Here is a 17,950-nt window from a genome sequence, read left to right as displayed (position 1 = left end):
CTTCCATGCTTCATTCCCTCCCTCCCCATAGCACTTGGCTCCATCTAACCCACTACATACTGACTTTATTACTGTATTTGTCTTCCCCAACTCGAATGTCAACTCCAAGAAAGCAAGGATTTTTGTCTGTTTTGTTCACTGCTGGCTTCTCAGCATTTATAGCAGTGCCTGGCACGTACCAGACACTCATTAGATGACTGTCGAAAGAAAGAATGAATGACACGCTTCCAGGAGCATCAAAAATCTCGGCCACAAGTGCGTACATTGAACGTCGCAGGGACACTTGATACTCCCCTCTCCCACCCTCCTCTAGGTGAAGGGAGGAGCAGGACAAGCCCCGCCCCTCGCTCTGCCGACAAAGCCGTACTGCAGGCGCAGCGCAGCTGGCAGATTGGATGACTGGGTGGGGCTTCTGCATTCGCATTTGACTCATCGCTTCCGCCCCGTCGGCGCTCACTGTGCGCGTCACTTCCGGGCGGCGCGGAACGGAGTTGCCGAAGGCCTGCAGAGCGACATGCCTAAGTGAGTGGGGGCCGGAATCTGGGGGTGTTCGCGGTCTCGATCACTGATTGTGGCCCTGCGGGGGAGCACAGAGCGGGTTCTGGCTCCGGGAGCCTCTGGGGGAGCGAGAGGGTCTGGGGGAGGAAGGGAGACCGGGATTTCTAGATACCCCTTTACGAGTGTGGAGGTCGACTCTCCGTAAGGCAACCCAAAAGCTTGGCTTGTGTCAGGACGCTTTGTTTGATGTCTTCGCATCGTGAATAGGTCTTTTACTTTATTTTATTTTCTATTTTACCTTCAATAAATAGCACCTCAGTGGATGGGCATCTATTAACGGGTTGTCATTTTCTCTTTCTCTACTTTCCTTCTCTTTCCAGGTTTTATTGTGACTACTGCGATACATACCTCACCCATGACTCTGTAAGTAGTTTCTTTTCAGCTTCAAAAAACCGTATATGTCTGCCATTTGCAACAACATGGATGGACCTAGAGAGTATTACGCTTAGTGAAATAAGTCAGTCAGAGACAAATACTCTGTGTTATCACGTGTATGTGGAATCTAAAAAAATAAAACAAACGAATGTAATAACAAAACAGAAACAGACTCATTGATTTAGAGAACAAACTAATGGTTACCAGTGAGGAAAGGGAAGTGGAGAGGGGCAAGATAGAGGTATGGGATTAAGAGGTATAAACTACTGTGTATAAATAGCTAATTGTACAGCACAGGGGAAATATAGCCATTATTTTGTAACTTTAAACGGAGCATAATCTACAAAAATATTGAATCACTGTCTTTTACACCTGAAACTAATATAATATTGTAAATCAACTATAATTAAAAAAAAGAAAATTGATTGTAGTGATGATTGCCCAGCTCTGTGAATATACCGAACACCCGTTGAATTGTACACTTAAAATTTGTAAATTGTATGATCTGTGAGCTATAGCTCAATAAAGTTATTTTTTTAATAAAAGGAAACCTAAGAAAAGCCTTATATGTAATAAATTAGGTTTTTTTTTTGGCTGCACTGTGCGGCTTGTGGGATCTCAGTTCCCTGACCAGGGGTTGAACCCAGGCCACAGCAGTGAAAGCCCGGAATCCAAACTGCTAGGCCGCCAGGGAACTCCCTAAATTAGATTTTTACAAAATTTTGTAATTTGTGCATTTCATCTTGTTAAGGTTTAAGGGCTAATGCTTGGAGAAAATACTTTGGGGTGTTTGTTTTTCCACTCTTCCTGTAACTGTCTTCATAATTCAAAGTTATTAGTCTTCCATCAGTCAGTGTTTTCAATGGAGACCCGAAATAATAAAGCTTTAGCAAGTTTAAAGATGAAAAAAATTTATATGACAAGTAAAAATTCTAGGAAAACGTTCTGAAGTTCAAATATTTTGTTGTGTCAAGGCTCTTAAATGTTTGACTGATTAAATTGGAAAGAAATGCCTAAATTTTAAACCAAATACTTTGACTTGATTAAAAACTGCTTAACAAATAATAACAGCGACTAAGACTGAATATTTATTGTATGTCAGGCAGTGTTCCAAATGCTTTCCATGTATCATTTTGTTTAATGCTCATGATAATCCTATGAGGTTGGTGTTATCTCCCATTTTACAAAGGGGGAAACTGAGACAGTGTGAATAAATAACTGACTGGATGTTACAAAACCAGTAAGTTGTATAGAGCTGGAAGATGAGGCTAGGCAGTCTAACTCCAGAGCTTCTATGCCAGCAGCTCTCAAACTTTTTTTGTTTCATGGTCCCTTTACACTCTTAAAAATTACTGGATTATTCAAAAAGAAAAAAAAAAGTGGGTTATATCCATTAAAATTTTCTGTATTTGAAGTTAAAACTTAAACTTAAAAAATGCTTATTAATTCATTTAAAGGTAGTGATAACAGACTTTTTACTTGTAATACAAATAACACTTTAAAAGTGAAAAATAGCTATTTTCCAAAACAAAAAAATTCAGTACGAAGAATGGCATTTTAACATTTTTGGAATCCTGTGTAACATCTGACTTAATGGAAGCTGGCAGATTCTCATCTTCTACTTTAAATCTGTTGCACTATGTTTTGGTTGAAGTATATGATGAATCCAGCCTCACATGGATATGGGAGTACTTTAATAGCATTTTTAGACAATCGTGGATATTCTTTATTACTTTATATTATTGCACCAAAACTCAGCACATGGCTAGTTGCAGTGTGGAATCTGAAACCATGTCATACGCTCTTTTAACATTAAAATTCACTGGTCTGTCTTGCACTTTGAGTGGTGTCTATGAGCCATACCTTCAGAATTGCAGCTCTCTACTTTGCTGCTTCTGCAGAGACCTGATGAAATTAGAACTCGATCATGATGTCATCTTGAATAGTAGCTGCAAGAACCTAGCCAATAATTTCTCTGTTGTCACTTCATTTGGAATTTTTTCTAACACATGGTTAGATGTAGTTCAGCATTAATAGATTTGTGGAACATGTAAGTAGGGTGGTCCCTCTTGAAGAACTAATAGTTCTAAATATTATTATAGATTGTCCTGGAGGAGACTCCTCCAGTAAGTTGGTAGTGGTAGTAGCTTGCCTATAGATCCCCCATCTTTTTGTTTTGTTTTGGTTTTCTGTCCCTAACCCCCTCTCTAGGTCAAACCCCTAGTCATAATTTTTTGAAGTTGTTGGTATGGGGGGCTATGCCTTTCTACCCTTTTCCAGTGCTATATTGCCATATACTAACTCATCTTGCTAATACTAGAATTCAGAGAATGGAAAAGTCTCTCTTTATAATAAATATCTCTTTATGAGAAATGTCAGGAATCCTTGTAATACTGCTGTCCTAACATGATACCTTGTGAAAATAGGAAGTTTCCATAGTGATTGAAGCAGTCCTTGTGGTGGACTTTGAAATGTATAAAACGTTCAGTATGACTGTATAAAACATTCAGTGCTCTAACTTTTGAGCTTTTGCTGGTTCTTAGGCATGATTTTGTTATTAAGCTTAAGGCATCGTTGTTGTATTAGTGTAAACAGTGGTTGGGAGACAGGGAACAGTATTTTGAGATACAGACCATAAAAAAGACAGTTTTGCTCACACGACGTTGGTCGTATATGCTGCTGCTGAAGCAGTCACGAGAAGAGAATTAGGAGGGAGGAAGGCAGCTGTGAGGAGCATCTGAATGAGATCTGGATTCCAGGCCTTAGTTTGCTGCTTACCATCTATGTGTTTTGAGACAAGACTTTAAGCATATACAGAAGATAATAACCTTGTGATTGTTGTTTTTTTTTTTAAGTAGGTAAAGGGTTTATTTTTCTTCTGTGAAAATTCAAATGTCCTGGGGCTTCCCTGGTGGTGCAGTGGTTAAGAATCCACCTGCCAATGCAGGGGACACAGGTTCGAGCCCTGGTTCGGGCAGATCCCACATGCCGTGGAAGAACTAAGCCTGTGCACCACAACTAGTGAGCCTGTGCTCTAGAGCCTGCGAGCCACAACTACTGAACCCATGCTCCTAGAGGCCATGCTCCACAACAGGAGAAGCCACCGCAGTGAGAAGCCCGCGCACCGCAACGAAGAGTAGCCCCCGCTCACCATAACTAGAGAAAGCCTATGTGCAGCAACAAAGACCTAACACAGCCAAAAATAGATAAATAAATAAAAAAAAAATTCAAATGTCCTTCCCGACAATTGAGTTGCATGCAGTGGATGATTTTTTTTTAATTTCTTTTTTTTTTTTTTCCAGTAGAACCAACCATTTTATTTTTTTAAATTTTAACTTTTTTTTTTTATTGGGGTATAGTTGTTTTACGATGTTGTGTTAGTTTCTGTTGTACAGCGAAGTGAAGTAGAGTGGCTATAGAGCAGGTTCTCATGTTATCTATTTTATACATACTAGTGATTTAAAAAAAAATTTATTTATTTGGCTGTGTCGGGTCTTGGTTGTGGCATGTGGGATCTTTAGTTGTGGCATGCAAACTCTTAGTTGCAGCATGTGTGATCTACTTCCCTGACCAGGGATCGAACGCAGGCTGCCTGCACTGGGAGTTTAGAGTCTTAGCCAATGGACCACCAGGGAAGTCCCAATAACCTTGTGATTTTTATTTTTTTATTAATTAATTAATTAATTTTATTTTTGGCTGCATTGGGTCTTCGTTGCTGTGCGCAGGCTTTTGTTCTCTAGTTGTGGTGAGCGGGGGCTACTCTTCGTTGCAGTGCACAGGCTTCTTGTTGCGGTGGGTTCTCTTGTTGCGGAGCACGAGCTCTAGGCGCATGGGCTTCAGTAGTTGCAGCTTGCGGGCTCAGTAGTTGTGGCTCGCGGGCTCTAGAACGCAGGCTCAGTAGTTGTAGTGCACCAGCTTAGCTGCTCCGCGGCATGTGGGATCTTCCTGGGCCAGAGATGGAACCCATGTCCCCTGCATTGGCAGGTGGATTCTTAACCACTGCACCACCAGGGAAGTCCAACCTTGTGATTTTTAAAATCAATTGTATTGAATTATAATTTATATTCAATTAAATGCACACATTTTAAGTGTACAGTTTGCTGACTTGTCAAATGATTACAACTTGACGTATGCATCAAGATATAGAACATTTCCATCGCTCCAGAAAGTTCCCTGTGTTTTTTTGCAGTCAGTTCCCTGCACCCCTGGCACTGCCTGATCTGATGTTTATGACTAAAGATCATTATTACTGGTTTTAAACTTCATATGAATGGATCCTTATATACTCTGTGTGTATCTGATTTCTTTTGCTCCGCACGTTTTTGAGATTTGTCCGTATCGCATGTATCAGTGATTCGTTCTTTCTGATTAGTATTCCACTGTACCATGCACATGTGATTTCTATAGAGATTGAGGCACTACTTGTGAAGTACATAGCATGGTGTCTGGCATGTAGTAAGAGTTAAATAAATGTTAACTTAAAAAACCAGAAGGTTAAGTGCATGGAGTTTATCTTATGTCAGTTTTACCTCAATAAAACTGTTAAAGAAAGAACAAAAGGATTAGTGGGCTAGAGACAAAGGTCTGTGTGTGATTCACATGGAGTCTATATTCTAGACCCATGGTCCTTTAAAAGAATATATTCCCATAAACAGTGTTATTTAAATGTATATAAGCTATATTATTTTGCTGTACAATAGCCTAAGAAAGGGCATTATATGATACTGTTTTCTAGATCAGTGGATTGTAAACATTTTCTTCAAATGCCAGCTTGTAATTATTTTGGGTTTGTGGACCATACAGTCTTTGTTGCAACTGCTCAACTCTGCTCTTGTAGAGACGAGACATAGACTATACATAAACAAATGAATACCACTGTATTCCAGTACTTTTTTTCCACAAAATCAGGTGGCTGGCCCATGGGCCATTGTTTTCTGACCCCTGGTTTAGATAATAAATACAATAGGTAAATTACCACAGTACGTTGCTGGATAATGTTTTTAAGTGATGCTTTGGCACCAGCTAAGGCTGCTAGAGGTAGCCAGGCTACCTATTAAAAGGTAAGGCTTTAAAAAATTTCTGGTTTTGGATATTTGTTTCTCTGACTGATACAACCTTTTGTTTTACAGCCATCTGTGAGAAAGACACACTGCAGTGGTAGGAAACACAAAGAGAATGTGAAAGACTACTATCAGAAATGGATGGAAGAGCAGGCTCAGAGCCTGATTGACAAAACAAGTGCGTTTCAGTCTCTTGTTCTGATGTGGTAGAATGGTCCCATTCTTTCTCGTCCCTGTCTCTCTGTTGTTTTTCACAGAAGCGAATCATTCTGAATGATAAATAGGAGCATTCTGATGTGCTGAATCAAAGAAGTGGAAGGTCATTGGTTTCCCAGGGATATAGGAAAACATTAACATTAATTTTTGAGGTTAGAGCAATCAGGTATTGATTAGACTGGGAATTTGGGCAGAGAAGAATGAGTTGCCTAATATTTCACTACTGATGTGGACCAGATTTTGTAGCACATTTATGCAGAACCTCGTTTGTAGTGAGCCATGGTTTTTAGATCTGTTTTCCGGTAGTAATAGGAAAAGGTGGGGGTGAGTTTGTAGCTCTCTTTGAAGAGTTTGAGAGACTTTTATTCTTTGTTGTCCTGGCAAAGATAACTGGTCACAAAGGAAGTAACTGATGTGACAGAATAGTTTGGGTATGTTTTGGACCCCTGCCATACATGCCATACTCTTTTTGTTTAATTAAGAACATTTTTGTTGTTTAGGATAGTTGGGTCCAAGGCACTGACAGAAAGAGATACTGCATTTTTATGTTAGATCATCCTGGTGTATTTGAAACATGGCCTTTCCTAATCGTTCATTGTACCCAGAACTGGCAGGCAAATGTGGACTTTGATTGTGGTGTGGTTTTATTTTTTTTTTAAAAAAGCAAAACTATCATGGAAAATTTTAAGCACAATAGAAGGAGAACTTTAGAGAATAAACCTTCCATGGCTGCCACACCCGCATCACCCTGCTGCGGCAGTCTTGTTTTATTTATACTAAAGTTCTCAAACTTAGCACTATTGATATTTGGGGCCTGATAATTCTTTGTTGGGGGCTGTCCTGTGCATTGTAGACTGTTCAGCAACCCTGGCCTATACCTGCTAGATGCCAATAGCAATGCCCAGTTGTGACTAAAAATATCTTCACACATTGCCCGGTGTTCCCAAAGGGACAGAATTGCCCCTTGTTGAGGCAATCTACTCCCTTTCCCCTCCTGGATTGTTAAGGAGCAAATCTCAGACATTGTCTCACTGCATTTGGGAAAAAATATAATGTAATCATTTTCTCTATTTGAAAAGATGTTAGAAGTTTCTTGCATTAAAGGTTAGCATTATGTTTGTTATTTTTTGTGCTCAGCCGAATATTTTAAGATGAGTAAATGTTTTTGATGAAAGACTTTTACAGGATAAGAAGCAAGCCCTTGGGGGCATACCTCATCATGTTCAGGATTATGTTGATGTTGAGTCCGCTACTTAGCCACTCCCTCTTCAGCCTTTACAAGCTGTCCTACACAACATGTGGGAGGTGACTTTTGATTGGAAAAGGCTTTTGCTGGAGGATGTGATCCCTTAGAGAGCACACGCTCTGTTTGGAGGAATATGATAGCTGTTCATAAATCTCTACTCTAGGTCATTTTTTGGATCTGGTTCTCATGAATTACCAGTGATCTACTTGAGTAATTTGATCTCCTTTGCACTTGTGGGGTTGGAGTGGAATGGGAGAGTGTCTGGGCTGCAGGCTGCACTGAATTGGGAAGGGCTAACAAATTCAGGAATAGACTTTTTGAGTGTGTATTTTAGTATTTATGTATGACTCCTTTCCCAAAGCAAATATAAACAATCTTCAGATTCTTTGTTTTCGTTTGTGCCTCATATTGTCTGAAAGAAAAATTAAAAGGTAATTTTATTGGACATTTTTTCAAGATCATGATCTCCTTCGGAGCAGGCTCTTGCTTTGAAATCTTTCTTTTACATCTCTTACCTCAGTGCATTAATTTCAAAACAGGTAAACCAAAATGGTGTATTGTTTTTATGGAGGAAAGCATATATAGGAAGGATTGAAATTTTACAAAGCCTGGCCTCTGGGCAGTTATCACACATTTTTTAAACAAAACTATGAGCAGTTTGAATTGAGTGTAAACTACATGTACAGATTAAAGATGAGTGCTGCCCTTTGGTAAGACATTTATAGGTGGGAGGTTTTCACTCATAGTTAACTAGTCTCTCATAGTTAATTCATCCATAGGAATGCTGATGAAATAAAAACAGGTTAAAAAACCCAGATCCGTAAACCAATTAATTGCAGTTTTAGCTTGTGAGTACCTAAAGTTTATTTAAAAACTGTGGAGACCATGATGTAGTAATCTTAGATGAATGCTTTTTAGAGTGAAATAATGGGACAGTTAAAAATTTAAATGAAGGTGGTTATTTTAGTAAATAAATGGGTTGTTGAATTCTCATTCACTGTTTGTTGTTTTTTTTCTCACTCTCCAAAGCCGCTGCATTCCAACAAGGAAAGATACCTCCTACTCCATTCTCTGCCCCTCCTCCTGCAGGGGCAATGATTCCACCTCCCCCCAGCCTCCGTAAGTTTATAAAATTTTTATCTTAAGGGGTGTAACTGGGCAGATTATCCTTGATTTTGTTAGATTATCTCACAGTTGGCTTTCAAATGTTCATTAAATGAATACATAGGCAGTAATAGAAAACAACTTCAGTGGTATAATTTCTGAAATATCTTTAGAGTTACCTTCTGATTACCTTATTATTAGGGTATTATATTTGTGGCATCTCAAGTGGGTCTGAGATAGAGTCAATGGAAAGCTAAGAATGTACCTGTGATTAGATGAGCTGATGTATAAAGAGGTACTGCTGCTGAGTTGTTTACTGCTATGAATACAACACTGGAGGATTGATGTAGCTGATAAACTCCTCAGTCTCTCTCCCAACCTTGTAACTCATCTAAAACCAATATATATACCTGTGAAAGACAAAAATTGCATAGTTAAAAGAGGAGTGGATCAAAGGACTCTCCTGTCTGGGAAGGTGTGTTGTTTCTGCATGACAGACAGGAGGACATTGAGCAACTAGGCCATAAGTTCTTTGGCCCTTCTGGAAGGATTCAGATTAAAATTGAACTCAGACCTGAACTCAGTCCTGTAAATTATCATGGATATAAACACAGAGAAGTAGGCTGTTTATAATAGTTGCACACTAATGCAGATAGACCACTAGTGACCCACCAAACCCTTCTTGGAATCCTGCCATCCTGGGACCTGATCAGGCTCACAGGCTCTCTCTCCTACTCGATCCTGACTGGCTGGCACTCAACTCCATTATTTTTAATGGTAGAATAGTCAGTGGTATGAATGTACATAATTAGTCTCACCATTTGCTTATTGTTGGACATTTAAGTTGTTCCATATTGTTATTGTTCAGGAATATCTGTGCGGAACATTTTCGTATTTCCAAAGACTCTCTTAAACCTAGGTTTTGATTGGGAAAAAAAAAAAAAAAGATCTGAAATTAGGTACTTGTGGCTTAAGTTCATCAGGGGTATAATACCCTTCTTTTAAAAATTTAAACTGTTGGAATCTTTTTAACCTCGGAAACTTATCTTTATTTTACACTTCTGTCTAGGCAGGCTTGTTCTTGTTTTTTAGTCATAATGTAACTAAAGTTTTGTAGCCCACTGATTTTTGTGAATCTGCTGTTATAAAAGAAACCGTAAGAAGTTACAGAACTGTTACAGAATTTGGGCCAGATCATGAGGCCCTATTTCATTGAGAAGAAAGAATGTTAATATACAAGCATATCTCAGCCTCAGGCTCCATTCTTTATTTCAGCGGGTCCTCCTCGCCCTGGGATGATGCCAGCACCCCACATGGGGGGCCCTCCCATGATGCCAATGATGGGCCCTCCTCCTCCTGGGATGATGCCAGTGGGACCTGGTAAGTTTGAATCTCTTTCCTTCTTGGATGCTCCATTGTGTTTTAGCTTTCCATTTAAATAGAATTCTTAATTAGCTGTCTAAATGTATTGCAGCAAATTACATTTGGTGAATCTATAATGATAAAAAGAAATACTTGGTTTATCAGTGTAATTGGATGGTATCCAAAGACCTTGTACAACTGAAAGCAGGATAAGACTGCCTCTTTTTTCCTTCTCCTCTGTCCCTCCTGTTTCCTCACTCCCTCCTGACTTTTGGCCATTTATAATGTGGAGAAGGGTAGATATATATTTGTGCTGCTGCTTTTCTTGGTTTTGATTTGGAGCAAAGCTACCGCCTATTGCTGATTTAATCTTGCAGGTTAACTAGGTTAATTAGTATTTATGAAAAAGGCCTTAGGCCTGGTAGTTAGTCTTTTATTCAGGAAGGGGAAAAAACTTATGCCTCAAACATTTTATTTTAACATAAACATAAATGTACATTAATTTGCAGAGTTTTCTGATACATGGTCAGGGCCTTTGCTTTGAGAATGAGTCTACTGACTGGAACACCGTATATTTCTTGCATAAACCAGAAAGCCATACTCATAATGCATCCTTTACCAACTTCAGTTTCATTTTCTGTGAAGTGGTTAGAGACCTTGTGAGGCAATTTAATTTCTATTTTTTATGATCGTTTCGCTTACCAAATTTGTGAGTACTTTTGGGGGATGATTTGCCTGAGTCTTTCTTATTATCAGCTTAGTTTTTATAGAAATAGTTCTTTCTCTACATTCATATTTCATCAGTTTGCAGAATAATTACATTATGTAATTAGAGTAACTACAACTGACATAAGAAGCCTACAACTCAACTGGTAAGACAAGGTGCAAAGGCATTAGAGTAGCTTCCTGGCCAGAAACATTCAGTATGCCTGCTGTGGGTATCATTTAGGGGTGGGAGAGTTTAGATAAAGAGAATTCCTGCCTTACTGGCTTGTGAATCCAAAACACAATCTAACTGATTCGGATGTCTTTTGCATTCTTAAATTGGGATCACAGATTCACATTCCTAGAGGGGTTAGGGATGTGAATTGGGGAATGCTTGTCACATATAAAGAAGCCTTCTAGAACTCAGCGTCAACCTGTGGTTGACATTTGAGAATACAGGCTTAGTGTTGCCAGTTTGCCTGAGTATTTTGTTGTTGTTGTTGTTTTTAGCCAGGATAAAATAATAAAATTATGGGATTTGCATTAAAATAATTGAGTAGCTGGGGGGTGGGCAGGGATAAGAATGGGTGGGGATAAGATAAACAAGGTTGCTGTTTAAGCTGGTTGATGGGTACATGGATGTTCATTATATTCTTTTTTTCTATGCTTGTGTATGTTTGAACATTTCCACAATAAAAAGATGAAAAAAGAAGTCTAGAATTACTTATTAGTAACAAGACATAGTAATTGCCAATGTTGACAACTAATTAAGATTTAAGGCATTATGGAGACCAAAGAAAAAGTTTTCAGGGCCCTCATTTTCAGTCTTTGGTCTAGATCAGTTTCTTCTAAGAAATGCTGAATACAGGTTATGTTATGGAGGGATTTTTTAATAAGATATTTAGAAGTTTTAGTATTTTCTGTTTCTGTTGAAATTTATCTTAATTCTGTACCTATTGGATTTTGTGTTTTTGCATATACTTGTGTTTTACTTTTTGTGATAAGGCTGTATTCAACTTTAGTTTTCTCTTGAAGCATTTATTGCAAGCCTTTAATCAAAATGATTTAGTTGAAAATAAATAATTAGGTAAAATTTGATATTTAAAAAGAAGATACGTAACATGAAAATTATAAGGCATAGTAATACAATTAATACCATGAACCCACCACCCAGCTGAGGAAGTAGAACATTACCACTCCCATGAAGCTGCCTGTATTCCTCCCCAAACCTCACCTGTCTGCTTGCCCTCCCTTCCCTGACTCATTTATTTGGCTGGTGTATTGATGGGACACTTTAAAAAAACTCATTAATAGTTTCTGAAATGTATTAGAAAAATCAGATTTGTGTGTGTGTGCTAATTGTTATAAATCACATTATTGCCTATTATTTTTCTTGACTTGAGCTAAGTATGGTTACTAACAGGTTCTCAGCATGGGCCTCCTGCTCACCTTTCCTACAACTCCGAACAAACGCTTAGTGGTAAGATTGTCCTCTGTGCCTGTGTACATTCATGAAATAGCTCCTGGTTATATGATGGATAGAACTGATTAAAAGAGCTGACTGAGGGGCTTCCCTGGTGGCGCAGTGGTTGGGAATCTGCCTGCCAATGCAGGGGACACGGGTTCGAGCCCTGGTCTGGGAAGATCCCACATGCCGCGGAGTGACTGGGCCCGTGAGCCACAACTGCTGAGCCTGCGCGTCTGGAGCCTGCGCTCCGCAACAAGAGAGGCCGCGATACTGAGAGGCCCGCGCACCGCGATGAGGAGTAGCCCCCGCTTGCCGCAACTGGAGAAAGCCCTAGCACAGAAACGAAGACCCAACATAGCAACCAATCAATCAATTAAATAAATAAATCTTTAAAAAAAAAAAAAAAAAAAAAAAAAAAAAAAAAAAAAAAAAAGAGCTGACTGAGTAACATGTGACTTAGTTGTGAATTTCCCTGAGTGAGAAAAAAGGTCAATTTAGGGAACTAGTCCCTGGTGATTTCTGGAAAGCAGTCTATTAATAGTTTCCCCCTTACTATCATTAGATCATGATTCCCATATGGTTCTTGTTTTGACCTTTTTGTTTTTTGTTTGAGAATGTCTAAGTAATTTACAGATGTGATGAATTTGTTGCGTTTCTTCTGTCAAGTATGTCTTTTTTCCAGCATTTTGCAGGGGGGGGCTACTTTTTTGTCTTTAATTGAAGTCCCATCAAGCTCTCCTAAGTAGTATTTTTGACTTTTTTTTTCCTTTTCTTTGTTTTACCTGCAGCTCCTGGAATGAGGCCGCCTATGGGAGGCCACATGCCAATGATGCCTGGGCCCCCAATGATGAGACCTCCTGCCCGTCCCATGATGGTGCCCACCCGGCCAGGAATGACTCGACCAGACAGATAAGGAGATTGGGGAGCCTCTTTATATCAGTTTTATATTACTTCACCAGGAGATCATGGTGCTGTGACTCGGGATGTTTTCTAACAGGATGACAAGGAAGACTTGCTCCCCCTTCCTATCAAAGAGAGAGTAGTTTTGGAGGGGAGTGGTGGGACAAAAAAAGCAATTTTCATTTGTATTGTGAAATGTGAAAATAAAATTGTCAATTCTTTTAGTTAAAAATGTGTTCCCTTTTTTCTCCCTTCTGTATTCTTTTTGTATTTTAAAGGAGAGTCCAGTTGTGTTTCTCTAGCTCATTTCTTCAGCATGCCCTCTGTATGACTTCTTTTCCCTTACCTGTAGAGTGGGTCCCTTTGGGCACCTTGTCTTTATTTAGTAAAGTTCTCTTGTGCAAAAACTGGTAAATCCAACACTTGTAGAGCTTTTGTTGATTAAAATAATAAACAGCACCTGGTTAACTTTTCACATTAATAATGCTTTGTGTAGCAAGTGGAAATTTTTAATTCTTTTATGCTAAAGTAGGGAAAAAGGCTTCACGGTGAGTGCATGTCAGCTAACAGCAGCCAGAATTGCCTTAACCTCCTTTCACTCAGCTCCTCTTTTTCTTGGACTTCAAATAGTCAGAAAATGTTCTATTAGTAATGGAAAAACTATGCAGATTTTCATGGTGCAGAAGGTGTTTACAGAATGTTATTTGTTACTAGGCTATAAAAGGAGGATATTTTCAGGGAGGCATCTAGAAAGTAAGCCATCGCCACTGTTCATATTCAGCTCAGTGTAAAATCTAAATTCCTATTTCATACTACAAGTGGGAGTGAAAATTGTATAACCTCTGGGGAGGGCAATTTGGCAGTATCGCTCAGAATTACAATACTTGTATCCTTCGACATAGCGTTTCTATGTCTAGGAATTTATCCTACAGATAGACTTGAACATGTATGAAATGACTTGTGTACAAGATTATGCGTTATAGCAAGAGACTGGAAATCACATAGGTGTCCAGTGAAAGGGGACTGATTTATCAAGTATGTTACATCCACAAAGTGGCATGTACCATGCTTGTTGAAACAGAATAAGGAAGTTCTATACTGATGGGGAAAGAACTCCAAGATACACATTGTCCTGCACTTTGGTTTGTTCACATAACAATGTATTGTTTGCTGCTATCCTTTTGTAAAGGATATACCTGTATGTGCCTGTGTGTGCTTAAAGGATCTCTGGACAGATCAGCAGCTGGTGATATTGGCTGCCCATAAAGAGTAAATGGGTGGCTGGGGGACAGGGATGAAGGAGAAAGGTTTGCCACCTTTTTGTATCTTTTGGATTTTGAATCATTAGCTGTTTAAAAAAAAACAAAAGAAGCCACCTTTCCCATCTGAGGTTATTGTTATAGTGATGGGCAGAGGGTGCCCTAAACCAACAGTTTACAACCTGGCCTGGTGATCAGAATAATGGAGGACCTTTTCCAAAATAAAGGTGCCAGATTTTGATTCTATATATCTGGTTTAGGGCTTAGGAAGTTTGCGTTTTGGGAAAGCTCCCTAGGAAATTTTGATTATTATTAGTGGGTTTGGCAAACTCTGTCTTAGGATCTATCTTACTCAAGATTGTAACTCTGGGGACTTCCCTGGTGGCGCAGTGGTTAAGACTCCGAGCTCCCAATGCAGGGGGCCCGGGTTCCATCCCTGGTCAGGGAACTAGATCCCACATGCATGCTGCAACTAAGAGTTCGCATGCCACAACTAAGGAGCCCACCTGCTGCAACTAAGACCCGGCGCAACCAAATAAATAAATATTTTAAAAATAAAAAAACCAAAAAGTATAACTCTATGTATGTGTCTATAATTTTGAAAAGATTTGTAGCTAGAAATTGAAATGACAATGGGTAGATTACTTTTTTCCCTAGAAACTCATGAATATTTTGAAGAGAAGCTAATTTAGGCAAATAAATCACCATATCTAGGTAAACAAGAGGTTAGAAATAGATATCTTTACAGTGAGATGATCTTTATGCTCAGCCTCTGTAGGAGCTGAGTCAACTTCCTAGTCTGAGCTTCTGCCAGGACTACTTGTTGCTTTTTAGTTTTTTATTGTCACATCTTTTTAAGGAGGACTTAAGTCTCATAAATTGATAGTTTATATGTCTGTCTTTTATAGCTCAGATTTGTTTTTAAAATCTTCTGCAGACTTAAGGGTTTGTTAGGGGAAACCGTGCCAAGTGAGCTTATGTGTGACTCAGCAAGTTTCTGTTTTGTGTAGCTCTGTGAGGCTCAAGGTAAAGAGCCTGTGGATCCACAGAAAACAACCCAGGTTTTCCTAAAAGGAAGCTTTTTCCACAGTATGTTTTTAAGGTTGAACATCCACCCTAGAAACATTTCTAGTCTTTGAAGAAAGTGTTTTACATAGCTTCAGAAAAACAATATGATGACTTAAAAGTTTAACAAGTTTTAACTACAGTGAACAAAAGTAGGAATAAATAGTTCTAAGGAAGGTTCTTTTTATTTTGTTTATTAACTCCTAGGGCAAACTATTATTATAATGAATGATCATAAGACATTTCCTTTGTAAGAGGCTATAAAGAAGATAAACTTGCTGCTATTGATTTATGCCTTTAGACATCTGGTTTTAGACATCCCACTACTGGGCATATACCCAGAGAAAACCATAATTCAAAAAGACACATGCAGCCCAGTGTTCATTGCAGCACTATTTACAATAGTCAGGTCATGGAAGCAACCTAAATGCTCATCGACAGACAAACGGATAAAGAAGATGTGGTACATATATACAATGGAATATTACTCAGCCATAAAAAGGAACGAAATTGGGTCATTTGTAGAGACGTGGATGGACCTAGAGACTGTCATATGGAGTGAAGTAAGTCAGAAAGAGAAAAACAAATATCGTGTATTAACGCATGTATGTGGAACCTAGAAAAATGGTACAGATGAACCGGTTTGCAGGGCAGAAATAGAGATAGAGACACAGATGTAGAGAACAAACGTATGGACACCAAGGGGGGAAAGTGGTGGTGGGGGGTTGGTGGTGGGATGATTTGGGAGATTGGGATTGACATATATACACAAATATGTATTAAATGGATAATAAGAACTTGTGTATAAAAAAAATAAAAAAAAGAAGTCCAAGCTGTCATGTCTACTGCATGGCTTTAATGGTTTGTCATAATGCCAGGCCTCTTGATTCCAGGCTGCATGAGAAATGGGATCCTTGCATAGAACCACAGGCTAACTTGGTCATCCTGTATGGAAAAAGTCCAGTGGTGATTAAGTGCTTGTCCCAATTACATAGCTTCAGTCAGATGGTATCTGTCACTTGGTGAACAGAAGAAAAAAGCCTGGCCTACCTTAGTAATTTTACTAAGGTGATCTATTAGTAAATTAGTATTAGTAAATTACTATTTACTAATACTACTAAATCACTATTACTCATAGTAATTTATTTAGTAAATTACTATTTGCTCTAGTAATTTTGATCACCTACCAGGTGATTGTCCAAATTCTCCATACTTGTTCCTCTGACAGAAGTGTCCCGAAGGCTTGCCTGGTATATTGTTTTACATGAAAACCTTAATAAACATTAACTAATTGAAGACATTTCTTTCCCTGCCAATTGAAAACTTAAAGGTTAGACTTTCTGGCACAGGATCAAATTCAGCATCTAGAATAGTTCATCAGACAAGTGCAGGAATAAAAAAGTCCGAATGATCCTTATTGTTCTTGCTCTTTAAGGGTCAGGGTGGTAGACTTCAAACTTACAGAAAAGTTTAAGAACTGCACAAAGAACACTTACATACCCTTTGATCAGAATCACCCATCACCTTTTGTTAGCTGTTAGCATTTCACCTCATTTGCTTTATCATTTGTGCTTGTGCTCTCTCTCTCTCTCTCTCTCCATATATTATACATTCTTTTTTATTCTGAACCATTTGAGAGTAAATTGCTTGTATCATACCCTTTACCATAAATATTTAAGTGTGTATTTCCTAAGAATAAGTATATTCTCTTATACAGCTGTGGTTTACTTATCAACCTTGATTCAATAATTCAATCTACCAACCATGTTTCATTTTTGCCCACTGATCCAACATTGTCCTTGTATTTTTTCCCCCTTTCCTGTAGAGAATCCTCTCTGGAATCATGTACTTTAAATTTTTGTCACATCTCCTTAGTCTCCTTTTAATCTAGAACAATTCCTCAGCCTCTCTTTTGTCTTTTATGACACTGATTATTTCACCAGCTTTTGTTTAATAGGATGTTCCTCATTTCTCATTTTGGGTTTGCCTGATGTTTCCTCATGATTACAGTTTGGTACATGTCCTCAGTTGCATCCCTAGACTATCACATCTGTAGGCAGGCACACAGGCATCCGCCCCTCATTGGTAACAGTAATTTTGATCACCTACCAGGTGATTGTCCAAATTCTCCATACTTGTTCCTTTTTTTTTTTTTAAATAAATTTATTTATTTATTTATTTTTGGCTGTGTTGGGTCCTTGTTGTTGCGCGCCAGCTTTCTCTAGTTGCGGTGAGCGGGGGCTACTCTTTCGTTGCGGTGCATGGGCTTCTCATTGCGGTGGCTTCTCTTGTTGCAGAGCATGGACTCTAAGCGCACGGGCTTCAGTAGTTGTGGCACGCGGGCTCAGTAGTGGCTCGCGGGCTTAGTTGCTCCGTGGCATGTGGGATCTTCCAGGACCAGGGATCGAACCCGTGTCCCCTGCATTGGCAGGCGGATTCTTAACCACTGCGCCACTAGGGAAGTCCCATACTTGTTCCTTTTGAATAAGTATCTTTCCCTGGCTGACAATTAGGAAAAGCCCATAAGGGCACTTCCCTGGCGGTCCAGTGGTTAAGATTCCAAGCTCCCACTGCAGGGGGTGCGGGTTCAATCCCTGGTGGGGGAACTAAGATCCCACATGCCGTGTGGCAC

General features: G+C 39.1%; 1 protein-coding gene across 1 annotated transcript; it reads left to right on the top strand.

The window, feature by feature from the left end:
* The first annotated feature begins 407 nt into the window (after positions 1 to 407).
* Positions 408 to 13,226, top strand: SNRPC (small nuclear ribonucleoprotein polypeptide C). The gene is made up of 6 exons (XM_059937497.1): positions 408 to 522; positions 879 to 921; positions 6,063 to 6,171; positions 8,485 to 8,574; positions 9,835 to 9,939; positions 12,883 to 13,226. The coding sequence occupies exons 1-6, from the start codon at positions 515 to 517 to the stop codon at positions 13,005 to 13,007; spliced, it is 480 nt and encodes a 159-aa protein (XP_059793480.1). The 5' UTR covers positions 408 to 514; the 3' UTR covers positions 13,008 to 13,226.
* The last annotated feature ends 4,724 nt before the right edge of the window (positions 13,227 to 17,950 follow it).

Source organism: Balaenoptera ricei, chromosome 11, assembly GCF_028023285.1.
Source record: "Balaenoptera ricei isolate mBalRic1 chromosome 11, mBalRic1.hap2, whole genome shotgun sequence".
Taxonomy (NCBI): Eukaryota; Metazoa; Chordata; class Mammalia; order Artiodactyla; family Balaenopteridae; genus Balaenoptera; species Balaenoptera ricei.
The sequence above is the reverse complement of the archived record's forward strand: the minus strand, read 5'-3'. Positions and strand labels throughout refer to the sequence as shown.